Below are 9,418 nucleotides of genomic sequence, written 5' to 3'. Positions count from 1 at the left end.
GGGCTCCCGGTCCCCAGCGGCAGCGGCGACCGGAGTCCCCCGCCCCCGAGAGCTGGCTGCGGGGCCCGGGCCCGCCCCCACCGGCCCCAGGCCCGGCCGCTCCGCCCTCCGCCCGCCTGCTCCCGCCCTCGGCCCCCGATTTCTAGGGCATTGGCCGCGCCGCTGGGTGATCCCTCCGGGCTCAAGTTGCAAGGGGGCGGGCCGGGCCGGAGGTGGAGTCTCCCGCCAATTGAAGCCTCGGCTATAATAAATTGAACTCCCTGCACTGCCGAAGCCCAGATGCCTAGCCAGGCCGCGTCGCGGTTGGTGGTCGGAGAGGGCGAGGGGTCCCAGGGGGCTTCGGGGCCTGCAGCCACCATGCTCCGCTCCCTGCTGCTTCACTCCTTGAGGCTCTGCGCCCAGACCGCCTCGTGCCTCGTGCTCTTCCCGCGCTTCCTCGGCACGGCCTTCATGCTCTGGCTCCTGGATTTCTTGTGTATCCGCAAGCATTTCCTGGGCCGCCGCCGCCGGGGGCAGCCCGAGCCCGAAGTGGAGCTCAACAGTGAAGGCGAGGAGGTGCCCCCCGATGACCCGCCCATCTGCGTGTCCGACGACAACCGCCTGTGCACCCTGGCGTCGCTCAAGGCGGTGTGGCATGGCCAGAAGTTGGATTTCTTCAAGCAGGCGCACGAGGGCGGTCCAGCGCCCAACTCCGAGGTGGTTCTGCCCGACGGCTTCCAGAGCCAGCGCATCCTAGACTACGCGCAAGGGAACCGCCCGCTGGTTCTCAATTTCGGCAGCTGCACCTGACCACCGTTCATGGCGCGCATGAGCGCCTTCCAGCGCCTGGTCACCAAGTACCAGCGCGACGTCGACTTCCTCATCATCTACATCGAGGAAGCGCACCCCTCCGACGGCTGGGTCACCACTGACTCCCCCTACATCATTCCGCAGCACCGGAGCCTGGAAGACCGGGTCAGCGCAGCTAGGGTACTGCAGCAAGGTGCACCCGGCTGCGCTCTGGTCCTCGACACCATGGCCAACTCCAGCAGCTCGGCCTATGGCGCCTACTTCGAGCGTCTCTATGTCATCCAGAGTGGCACTATTATGTACCAAGGTGGCCGTGGCCCCGATGGCTACCAGGTCTCTGAGCTGCGCACTTGGTTGGAACGCTATGATGAGCAACTGCATGGCGTTCGGCCCCGGAGGGTGTAAACATCCAACGGACAATTGACTGAACTTGGTGGGCTGGGCCTTCGAGCCTTGGAAGCCCACATGCAAGCGCCTCTAACCAAGTCACGCTTGGTGAGGCCCCAGTGACAATGATGTGCTGAGCCACCATTTCAGATTGAGTCTGCACCCTCGGCCAAGTGAACAGTCTCCCCTACCTCCCTGGGACTCTGCTTCTGTAACTGTCATTCACACCTGCCTGGCTCACTGGAAATCCTCTTCTGAGCGCGGGATACGGCTTGCCCTTGTCAGTATGCCCCCAGGACTTTGCCTCTACAGCATTTTCTTACACCCGCTCCCCAGCGTGCCCTCAGCCAAGTGCTTTGGACGGGTGCTTCCCGCAGCGCACAGAGACCTTGGCCACGCCTGCCCGCCCTGAGCGCAGCTGGGTTCCAGGAGACTCTCGGCTCAACTGAGCTAGTTGCCTGGCACTCACCTGTCGCGCGGGGAGAGGGGGTTCCCTGTTGCTTTTGTGTCTATTTCCTGTCCCTGGTAGGGGAAGGGATGTCGGGGATGGGGAGGGGGGTGGGCAGGGTAGTTTCCCCCACTTGTTTTGGGTGCACATGAGCCCCACTGCTGATGACGAACTGTCTCTAACTGGTCTTGACCACGAGCTAGTTCTGAATTGCAGGGGCCTCAAAGCAGCACCTAAACCTTGAGGGGGAGAGTGCTCTGGGTTTCCGTGGGGGAAACCACCTTAAATGGGAGGGAATTTGGGGTGTCTGCTTTGGGACCAGAGGAAGATAGCTTGAGAGGCATTGGCGAGGTTCGCAGCGCCCCAGAGAGAGAGAAAAAGCTGAGACTCCTGGGGAATGATGTTGGGGTGATGGAGTCCGGGGAAAGAGAGGTGGGGGGAGAGCCTGAGGTCCCCAAGTGAGGGGAGTCCTAGGCAGAGCTGCTGATTGTGGGGCTGGGAGGTGGAGGGCCCCTGATTCGAAGGCCATTTGGTGAGTGGTTTGCTGGAAATATTTCTTGTATATAAACTTCTTTCAATCTACAATAATAAAGGCTTAAAGTAAACTGCTTTCTGGTTGCCTTTGGTCCCTTTATTTTCTTTTCCCTCTTAATAGCGGCAGGAATTAAACACAAATCCCTCTCTCGCGTCCCCATAGTGACCTTGGGAAGCGGGGCGGGAAGGAGCCTAGGCTGGCAGGGGCGCTGGAGGAGGATGGAGGAGGAAGAGGGTCTGTGGCGGCGCCCGGGGCTCTCCTACAAGCGCACGCACACACCTGGACAGGGAGCTTAGCTGCGGAAGAAGAGCGAGGTAGCGGAGCGCCGCGGGATCCTGGAGAGCCGCGGGAGAGGCAAGAGGGTCCTATCTTGCTCCCGCGGGCGCGCACACACACCGAACAGATGCAGCTGCCCCTGCAGCCGTGCGTCTAACTTAACTGAGTATCTGGCGGTGTGTGGAGGGGGTCGGGTGAGGTGGAGGGCGAGAGGGGCTTTGGACCCGGTACAGCCCTGCTTCCGACCGCCGCAGGCACCACTGAGCATCTGACTGCTCCCTGGCTCGCTTCCGGCACCTGCAACCTCGCCTCTTGCCCACCCGCTCCAGGCTGCTCAGGTCCGCGGGAGGCGCGCCGTGGCAGAGGGGAGCCCACACTGCTGCTGCGGTTCCTACTGCCGGGCCAGCGTGCTGCTGGGTGTGCCCCCTGCCTATGACCCCCTCCTCCTGTCCCTCCTCCGCTTCCCCAAGGTCCAGTCAAACCCCACCACCCGCTCTGGGCTGGGAAGCAGAGGTGGGAGACCACTGGGATGAACAGAGAGAGACCAGGGAGAGGGCAATGGTGGATTCCAGGGCTGAGGCGGGGATTCGGGGCCTTAGGCACAGGTCCCCGCCTGCAGTCACGGCCAGGGGCTCCCGCGCAATCTCCGCCCTCACTGTCTGGCCTGCTGCGCCCTGAGTGAGGGCGACCCGGGCGGCGCGGGATTAGCTTGGCCCGCAGCCCCTGCGCCAGTGAAACCTTGAACATGGAGTGAGAGCCTGGGGACACAGTGAAGGGCGCTGAGGCGGGAGTGTGCGGATCCAGGTGAGGGCACTGGGCACGTGAACTTCCCTGGCGCGCCGGGACTGTTCCCGGGACGGCTGGGAACCCAGGACTGTCAGGCTCGCCGGGGGGGGGGGGAGTAGTGTCGGTTTGCGCGCTCGGATGTGAGCGCGGGTGCACATGGCAGGGTTGGGGAGGGGCGCGGCAGGCAGGATGGAAGAGACGCCCCCGTTCAGCCAAAGCCACCCCAGTTCTGCGCCCAGCCCCTACCCTGCCATGTGCTCCTCCGTAAAAACTTTTTGGAACTGACATCCTAAATTGGTGGATTTTTTTTTTCCTTTAAAAGTATCTCAATTGAAAATAACTTTAAAGAAAAATTTGGCACCCACGAAATTTCTGCATCTCCTCCCCACTACCACCACCCCCTACCCTACCTCCGCGAACGCTCCTTCTCATACCGAAACCGCCAGGAAGAAAAGGAGATCGCGGCGGGGACGCGGCCAGGCGCCTGGGAGAGCCCTCCCTGACCTCCCCGCCTGCGCGGCTGGCCGGGACTGGAGCTTGGTGGCGCGGAGGACGGTCCGGGACAGCGTCAGCCTCCCGGCCCAGCAGAGACCGCTCCAGCCGCTCCGCGTCCCCACCGGTGGCTTGGGTGTCTCCTGGGTCGCGCCAAGCGACCTCCCCTACCTGGAAAGCCCGCGCCCCCTGGGCCTCCTGGAGCTTCCCAGATGGAAACTCCGAAACGCGCTTTCGCGCCGCAGCGCCGGGACCTGCAGCGCCAGGCACTCCCCGCACGGGCCGCACTCGCTCTGGTCGCAGCTCCAGGGAAGTCCCAGCACCCCCACTTTTTTATTTCTCTCATCTTCTTCCTTCCTTCCCTTCCTCCCTTCTTCCCCTTCATCTTTCCTTTTCTTTCTCTCTTACTTTCCCCCTCTTTCTTTTTCTGTTTCTTCCTTTCCTTTCTTCTCTCTTTTCCTTGAAAATGTCCTCTATGAAAGCAATGCACGCTCATTGCCAATATAACAGAACTCCGGGAAGGAACTAAAACCAACCCAAGGCGACTTTTCATGAGTGTGGAGCCCCGCATTCCACACTCGCCGCTCTGTGTCCCTCTCCCTCACACTTGCAAATACATATTTTGAAAACAAGGGCAGGGTGATGTTATCCTTTTGTAGCCTGCCAGTATCTTCTTACTCCCAGGGCACCCCTTCTTTCCTGCACCCTTCTTTCCATGCCCATAAATAAGTCTTGAATGGCTGAGCCTTGCACTCAAATGGATGAACAGCAGGAGTCCATGGGTGGGCATCCCAGATGTTAGGGATGTTTCATTATTACAAACAAAGTTGGGGTGAGCAGCCTATAAGCGCAGCTCTGTACCCCGTTACCCCAGCTAGTAACATGTCTTAAAGTGAAGCAGCTCTGAAGAGAAGTATGTACACCTTTAAAGATCGCTGTCTTGCCACATTTTCTGGAGCTGCCTTCAGGAAGCCTGTTTGACTTGTATTGTTTTGTATTTTCCTATTGCTCCCTCTCTCTCCTTTTATTTTAAGTGAAAATTACAAAGACAATGGTTGAATCCATCCTCCATATTAAATTTTAAAGACAGAAGAACACAGAGCAGAAAATGCAAAGCCTCCCTCAGAGTGGGAGCTTTCAAACTATAAATCAGGGCCCAGCAGCAGGGCATGAAATCAGTTTATCAGATCAAGTCAAGCATTTGGAAGAATGAAATGAAATAAACACAGTAAGAATAGCAGCATACATTTCACCTAGGGTAACTGGAGTGTCTGCAACTTTGGCTTCAGTTATACATATCGTGTGTGTGTGTGCATATGTGTATGTGGGAGTGTATGTGTGAGCATATTTATGTGTGTGTGCCAGGTGGTTGAAATGAAGCGTATTTCTCCTGAGGGATCGAAAATGTTTGCAAGCCACCACCTGATTATCACCATTCCTCCCTCAACCAGGACAGCCCCTGTTGACTGTTGGGTGTGTTTCTCTCCAGATTCTATTTCACATATTGATCATCCGATATGTCATATTCTCAGACGAGAACAAGCACATTCTCAAACATATTTTCCCTAATTGGGATCATGCCACATAGTGTTTGATGACACCACCACCCCCGCCCCCAACACACACACACACACATACATACTCTGTTCTCATGCCTTTCCTACCCTGGCCCCCTCACCTGTCAATCCGTCTAATCTGAGCAGGTCCTCACCTGTAGGCTGATTTGTGCCTGGCACCATCCGGATGGCTGAGGCCCCTTGAGGGAATGCTGGGATCAGCGGGGAGCAGCGTGAGGAGACAGCCATTGCTGGTGTCGCAGTCATCATCACCCTCACAATTAGTATTTTTTCAAGGTCCAGTGTGGCCTTAGCAGATGGTTTAGCCTTGAGCAAGGAGAGGGAGGAGGGCCATTAAAAAAGTTCATAGCAGGGGTCTTATTTGCCCCTTGAAGGCACAGGTGGCTCCCCAGGACGGCATAGATAGAAGGAAGGGCATCCCTGGCAGAGGGCACTGCCAGTGCAAAGCCCTGGAGGGCTGAAGGGATATGTCATGTTCAGAGAGCAAGGAGTCCCCAGTGTGGCTACAAAGCAGCAGGGTGACAAGGGCAGTGAAAAGGAGGAGAGGCAGAGGGCCCAGCCAGCTTGGGAAGAGCCTTAGGAACCAGCTTGCAACTCTGCTGAGCCTTTGGGGACAGAAGCCTCAGACAGGAAGGTGGGGCAGGCAGTCAGATGGGGAGGAGCCATGAGCCCGAGGATGGGACTGGGGACACATCCATCTACCCACCCCGATGGGGGTAGGCAGGTGCACTTTCAGGGCTCAGGCTGGCCTCTCCACCTTCCACCCAGCAACTCTCCTCTAGGAACTTACCTGGAGGGAATAACCAAACTGGTAAACAAAGGGGTGAAGAGGTACCAGGAGGTCCATGGACCCCTCTGATCCACCTGCAGGGGAGCAAGAAGAGTAGGAAGTGACATTGGCACACTTGCTCCAGCAAGTGAATTATCAAGATGGCCTGATTTGGTCATCCTAACACTCCTCTTAGATAAATATGATCACTCACCCCATTTCACTGATGAAGACACTGAGGCTCAGCATGTTTGGAGTGAGCTGGGCAAGGCATCATGGGCTGACCTGTGTTCCTCCAAAGACTTTGTTCCCCAAAAGTCTTTGTTCCCCCAAAAGTCATGTTGAAGTCCTAACCTGCATTTCTGAGGAAATGAGGGTTATTTGGAGATAGGGCCTGGAAAGAGGTGAGAATGTTGAAATGAGGTCATTAGGGTGGGCCCTGATCCAATATGACTGGTGTCCCTATAAGAAGAGATCAGGATACAGACACACAAAGGAAAGGCCATGTAAGGACACAGTAAGAAGGCGGCCATCTACAAGCCAAAACAGACCTCAGTAGAAACCATCCTGGCTGACATGTCAGTCTTGGATTTCCAGCCTCTATAATTGTAAGAAAATTAATTTCTTTTGTTCAAGCCAACCACCTGTGGTATGTTACTATAGCAGACCCAGCAAACCAATACCAAGGTCATATACTAGAAAGTGTTGTTGACCATAAGCCCGTCTGACCCCAGTGTCTGGGGGTTTCACTTCAGGCTCCCCAGCATCCCTTCCAGAAGCTAAAACAACTCAGGACACTGAGATTTTGCACTCTAGGGTGACAGGAAAACAGCTTATAGGACAGCAGGTCTGAACTGGGGCAGTGAGTGTGTGTGCTCTTTTTTAAATATCTGCAGAGACGCTCACACACATACAGCTCTAGAAAAATCTACCCCGAGGTATTCGCAGTAGTTGTCTTTGTGTGGGTGGGATTATGAGCGTTTTCTTACTTTCTTCTTGTTGCTTCTTTGTAGCCTGTGATTTTTCTGTAGTGAATGTGTATTCCTCTTATGGCAGAAAAATAAAATGCAAAACAGCAAAAACAGTGGCTTTGGTAAGTGGAATCCTGGAGGCAGGGAGGCCAGGGCATGAGGCAGACACGGGTTCAGGCTGGAGATGGTGAGTTCTGGGCTAGGCCGAGGGTAGGAGATAGGGGGGTGGGGCCGGGGGAAGGGAAGAAGGGCAGGGTGGTGCTGTGGCAGTGAAAGGCTTGGGGGATTGGGGGGATGGCAGGGGTAAGGGCTGCTGAATAAAGTACAGGACACCCAGTTAAATCTGAATTTCAGATAAACAATTAATACAAAATGTTTTTAGTATAAGTATACCCCACGCAGTATCTGGGACACACTTGTGCTAAACAATGATTTGTTGTTTATCTGAAATTCACGTTCAGCTGGACAGTCTGGGTTGTTTGTTTATTTTTCTAAATATAAAAGCCCTGAGTGGAGGAAGAGTGGACAATGGTATAATCGGAGGCCCTGGGAGGGGCGGTCTCAGAGCTCAAAGGATGGGTTGAGAACAATGAAGCCATGGTCCCTGAGGTCTTCAGTTCCAATTTCCAGAAATGGTTGAATGCCTGCGGCCAGACAGAGGCCCCCAGACTCTCCAGAGACTGCATCTGATGACCTGGAGCTAAGGAAGAAATGACCATCAGCACAGCCAGCTACATAAGCTGCAGGGCTCAGTGCAAAATGAAAATGTGGGGTCCTTTTCAAAAAGCAGGGGAGGGTGCCACTAAAGTTACCAAATATAAAGCCTTTTCCTTTCTTCCATGGCATCTCAACTTGTCATGGTGTTTATTTGCTATATAATTCATTATAAACAAAGAAAAAGTAACATTTGAAATTATGTGTTAGTCTGGGTTATCCAGCGAAACACAGCTAATAGGGGGGAGAGAGAGAGAGAGAGAGAGAGAGAGAGAGAGAGAGAGAGAGAGGTATGGATAGATAGATAGATAGATAGATAGATAGATAGATAGATAGATGATAGATAGATAGATAGATAGATAGATAGATAGATAGATAGATAGACTTCAATTTGCTGCAAGGAACTGGCTCATAAATATGACCCCAAAAGCAAAAATAGACAAAGGAGATTGCATCAAACTAAAAGGCAAAAGAAACAATCACCAGAGAGAGGAGGCAACCTAAGGCATGGGAGAAAATATCTGATGAGGGGTTTATCTCCGAAATATATAAGAAACAAAAAAAGTTAATTGCAACAAAACAAATAACCCAAATTAAAGAAAGGGCAAAGGCTGAAGCTGGTGGCTCACCTGTAATTCCAGCTTTGAGAGGTTGAGGTAGGAGGATCACTTGAGGTCAGGAGTTCAAGACCAGCCTGGACAACATGGCAAGACCCCATCTCTATAAAAAAAAAAAAATTGACATCTTTCAAAACGAAAACATACAAATGGCCAACAGATACAGCTGACCCTTGAACAATACAGGTTTGAATTGCAAAGGTCCACTTATCTGTAGAATATTTTCAATCAAACACAGGTCGAAAATACAGCATTTGCAGGATGTGGAACCTGCATATACAGAGAGCTAACTTGATTTTTTGTCTATTTGAGTTCCACAGGGCCAACTGAGGGACCTGAGTACGCTCAGATTTTGTAAATCCGCGAGCCCTGGACCCAATCCGCTGTGTACACAGAGGGGCGAGCATATGTGAAAACAAAAATGTCCCACATCACTAATCATCAGGAAAATGCAAATCAAAACTACAATGAGCCATCACCTCACATGTGTTACAGTGGCTGTCAAAAACCAAAAGAGATAGCAAGTGTTGGTCAGAATAAGGAGAGAGATAACCCTTGCAACACTGTCAGTGGGAAAGTAAATTGGTGTAGCCAATACTGAAAAAAGTACGGAGGTTCCTCAAAATATTAAAAATAGACTACCGTAGAATCCAGCAATTCCACTTCCAGGTATATATCCAAAGGGAATGAAATCAGTACGCCAAAAAACAGCTCTGCACTCCCAGGTTCACTGTAGCACTATTCACAATAGCCAAGATACAGAACCAGCCTAAATGTCCATCACTGAATAAATAGATAAAGAAAATGTGATACATATATGTAATGGAATAGTATTCAGCCATAAAAAAAAGAATGAAATCCTGTCATTTTTGACAACATGGATGAACCTAGAAGACATCATGTTAAGTGAAATAAGCCAGACACAGGAAGACAAATACCGCACAACCTCGCTTAAGTGTAGAATCTAAAAAGTTGTACTCATCGAAACAGAGGGTAGAAGGGTAGTTACCAGGGGCTGAGGGTGGTGGAGAAATGGGCAGATGTGTGCTTGTCCCTG

The 9,418-nt window shown here is 53.0% G+C and overlaps 1 protein-coding gene across 1 annotated transcript; it reads left to right on the top strand.

The window, feature by feature from the left end:
* Nucleotides 1-117: 117 nt before the first annotated feature.
* Nucleotides 118-2,233, top strand: DIO3 (iodothyronine deiodinase 3). Its single transcript, XM_017892248.1, has one exon. The coding sequence runs from the start codon at nucleotides 280-282 to the stop codon at nucleotides 1,192-1,194; it is 915 nt and encodes a 304-aa protein (XP_017747737.1). The 5' UTR covers nucleotides 118-279; the 3' UTR covers nucleotides 1,195-2,233.
* Nucleotides 2,234-9,418: the final 7,185 nt, after the last annotated feature.

Source organism: Rhinopithecus bieti, unplaced genomic scaffold (genome assembly GCF_001698545.2).
Source record: "Rhinopithecus bieti isolate Rb0 unplaced genomic scaffold, ASM169854v2 scaffold_20150, whole genome shotgun sequence".
In the NCBI taxonomy this organism is placed as follows: domain Eukaryota; kingdom Metazoa; phylum Chordata; class Mammalia; order Primates; family Cercopithecidae; genus Rhinopithecus; species Rhinopithecus bieti.
This window is presented reverse-complemented; position numbering and strand designations above follow the sequence as displayed.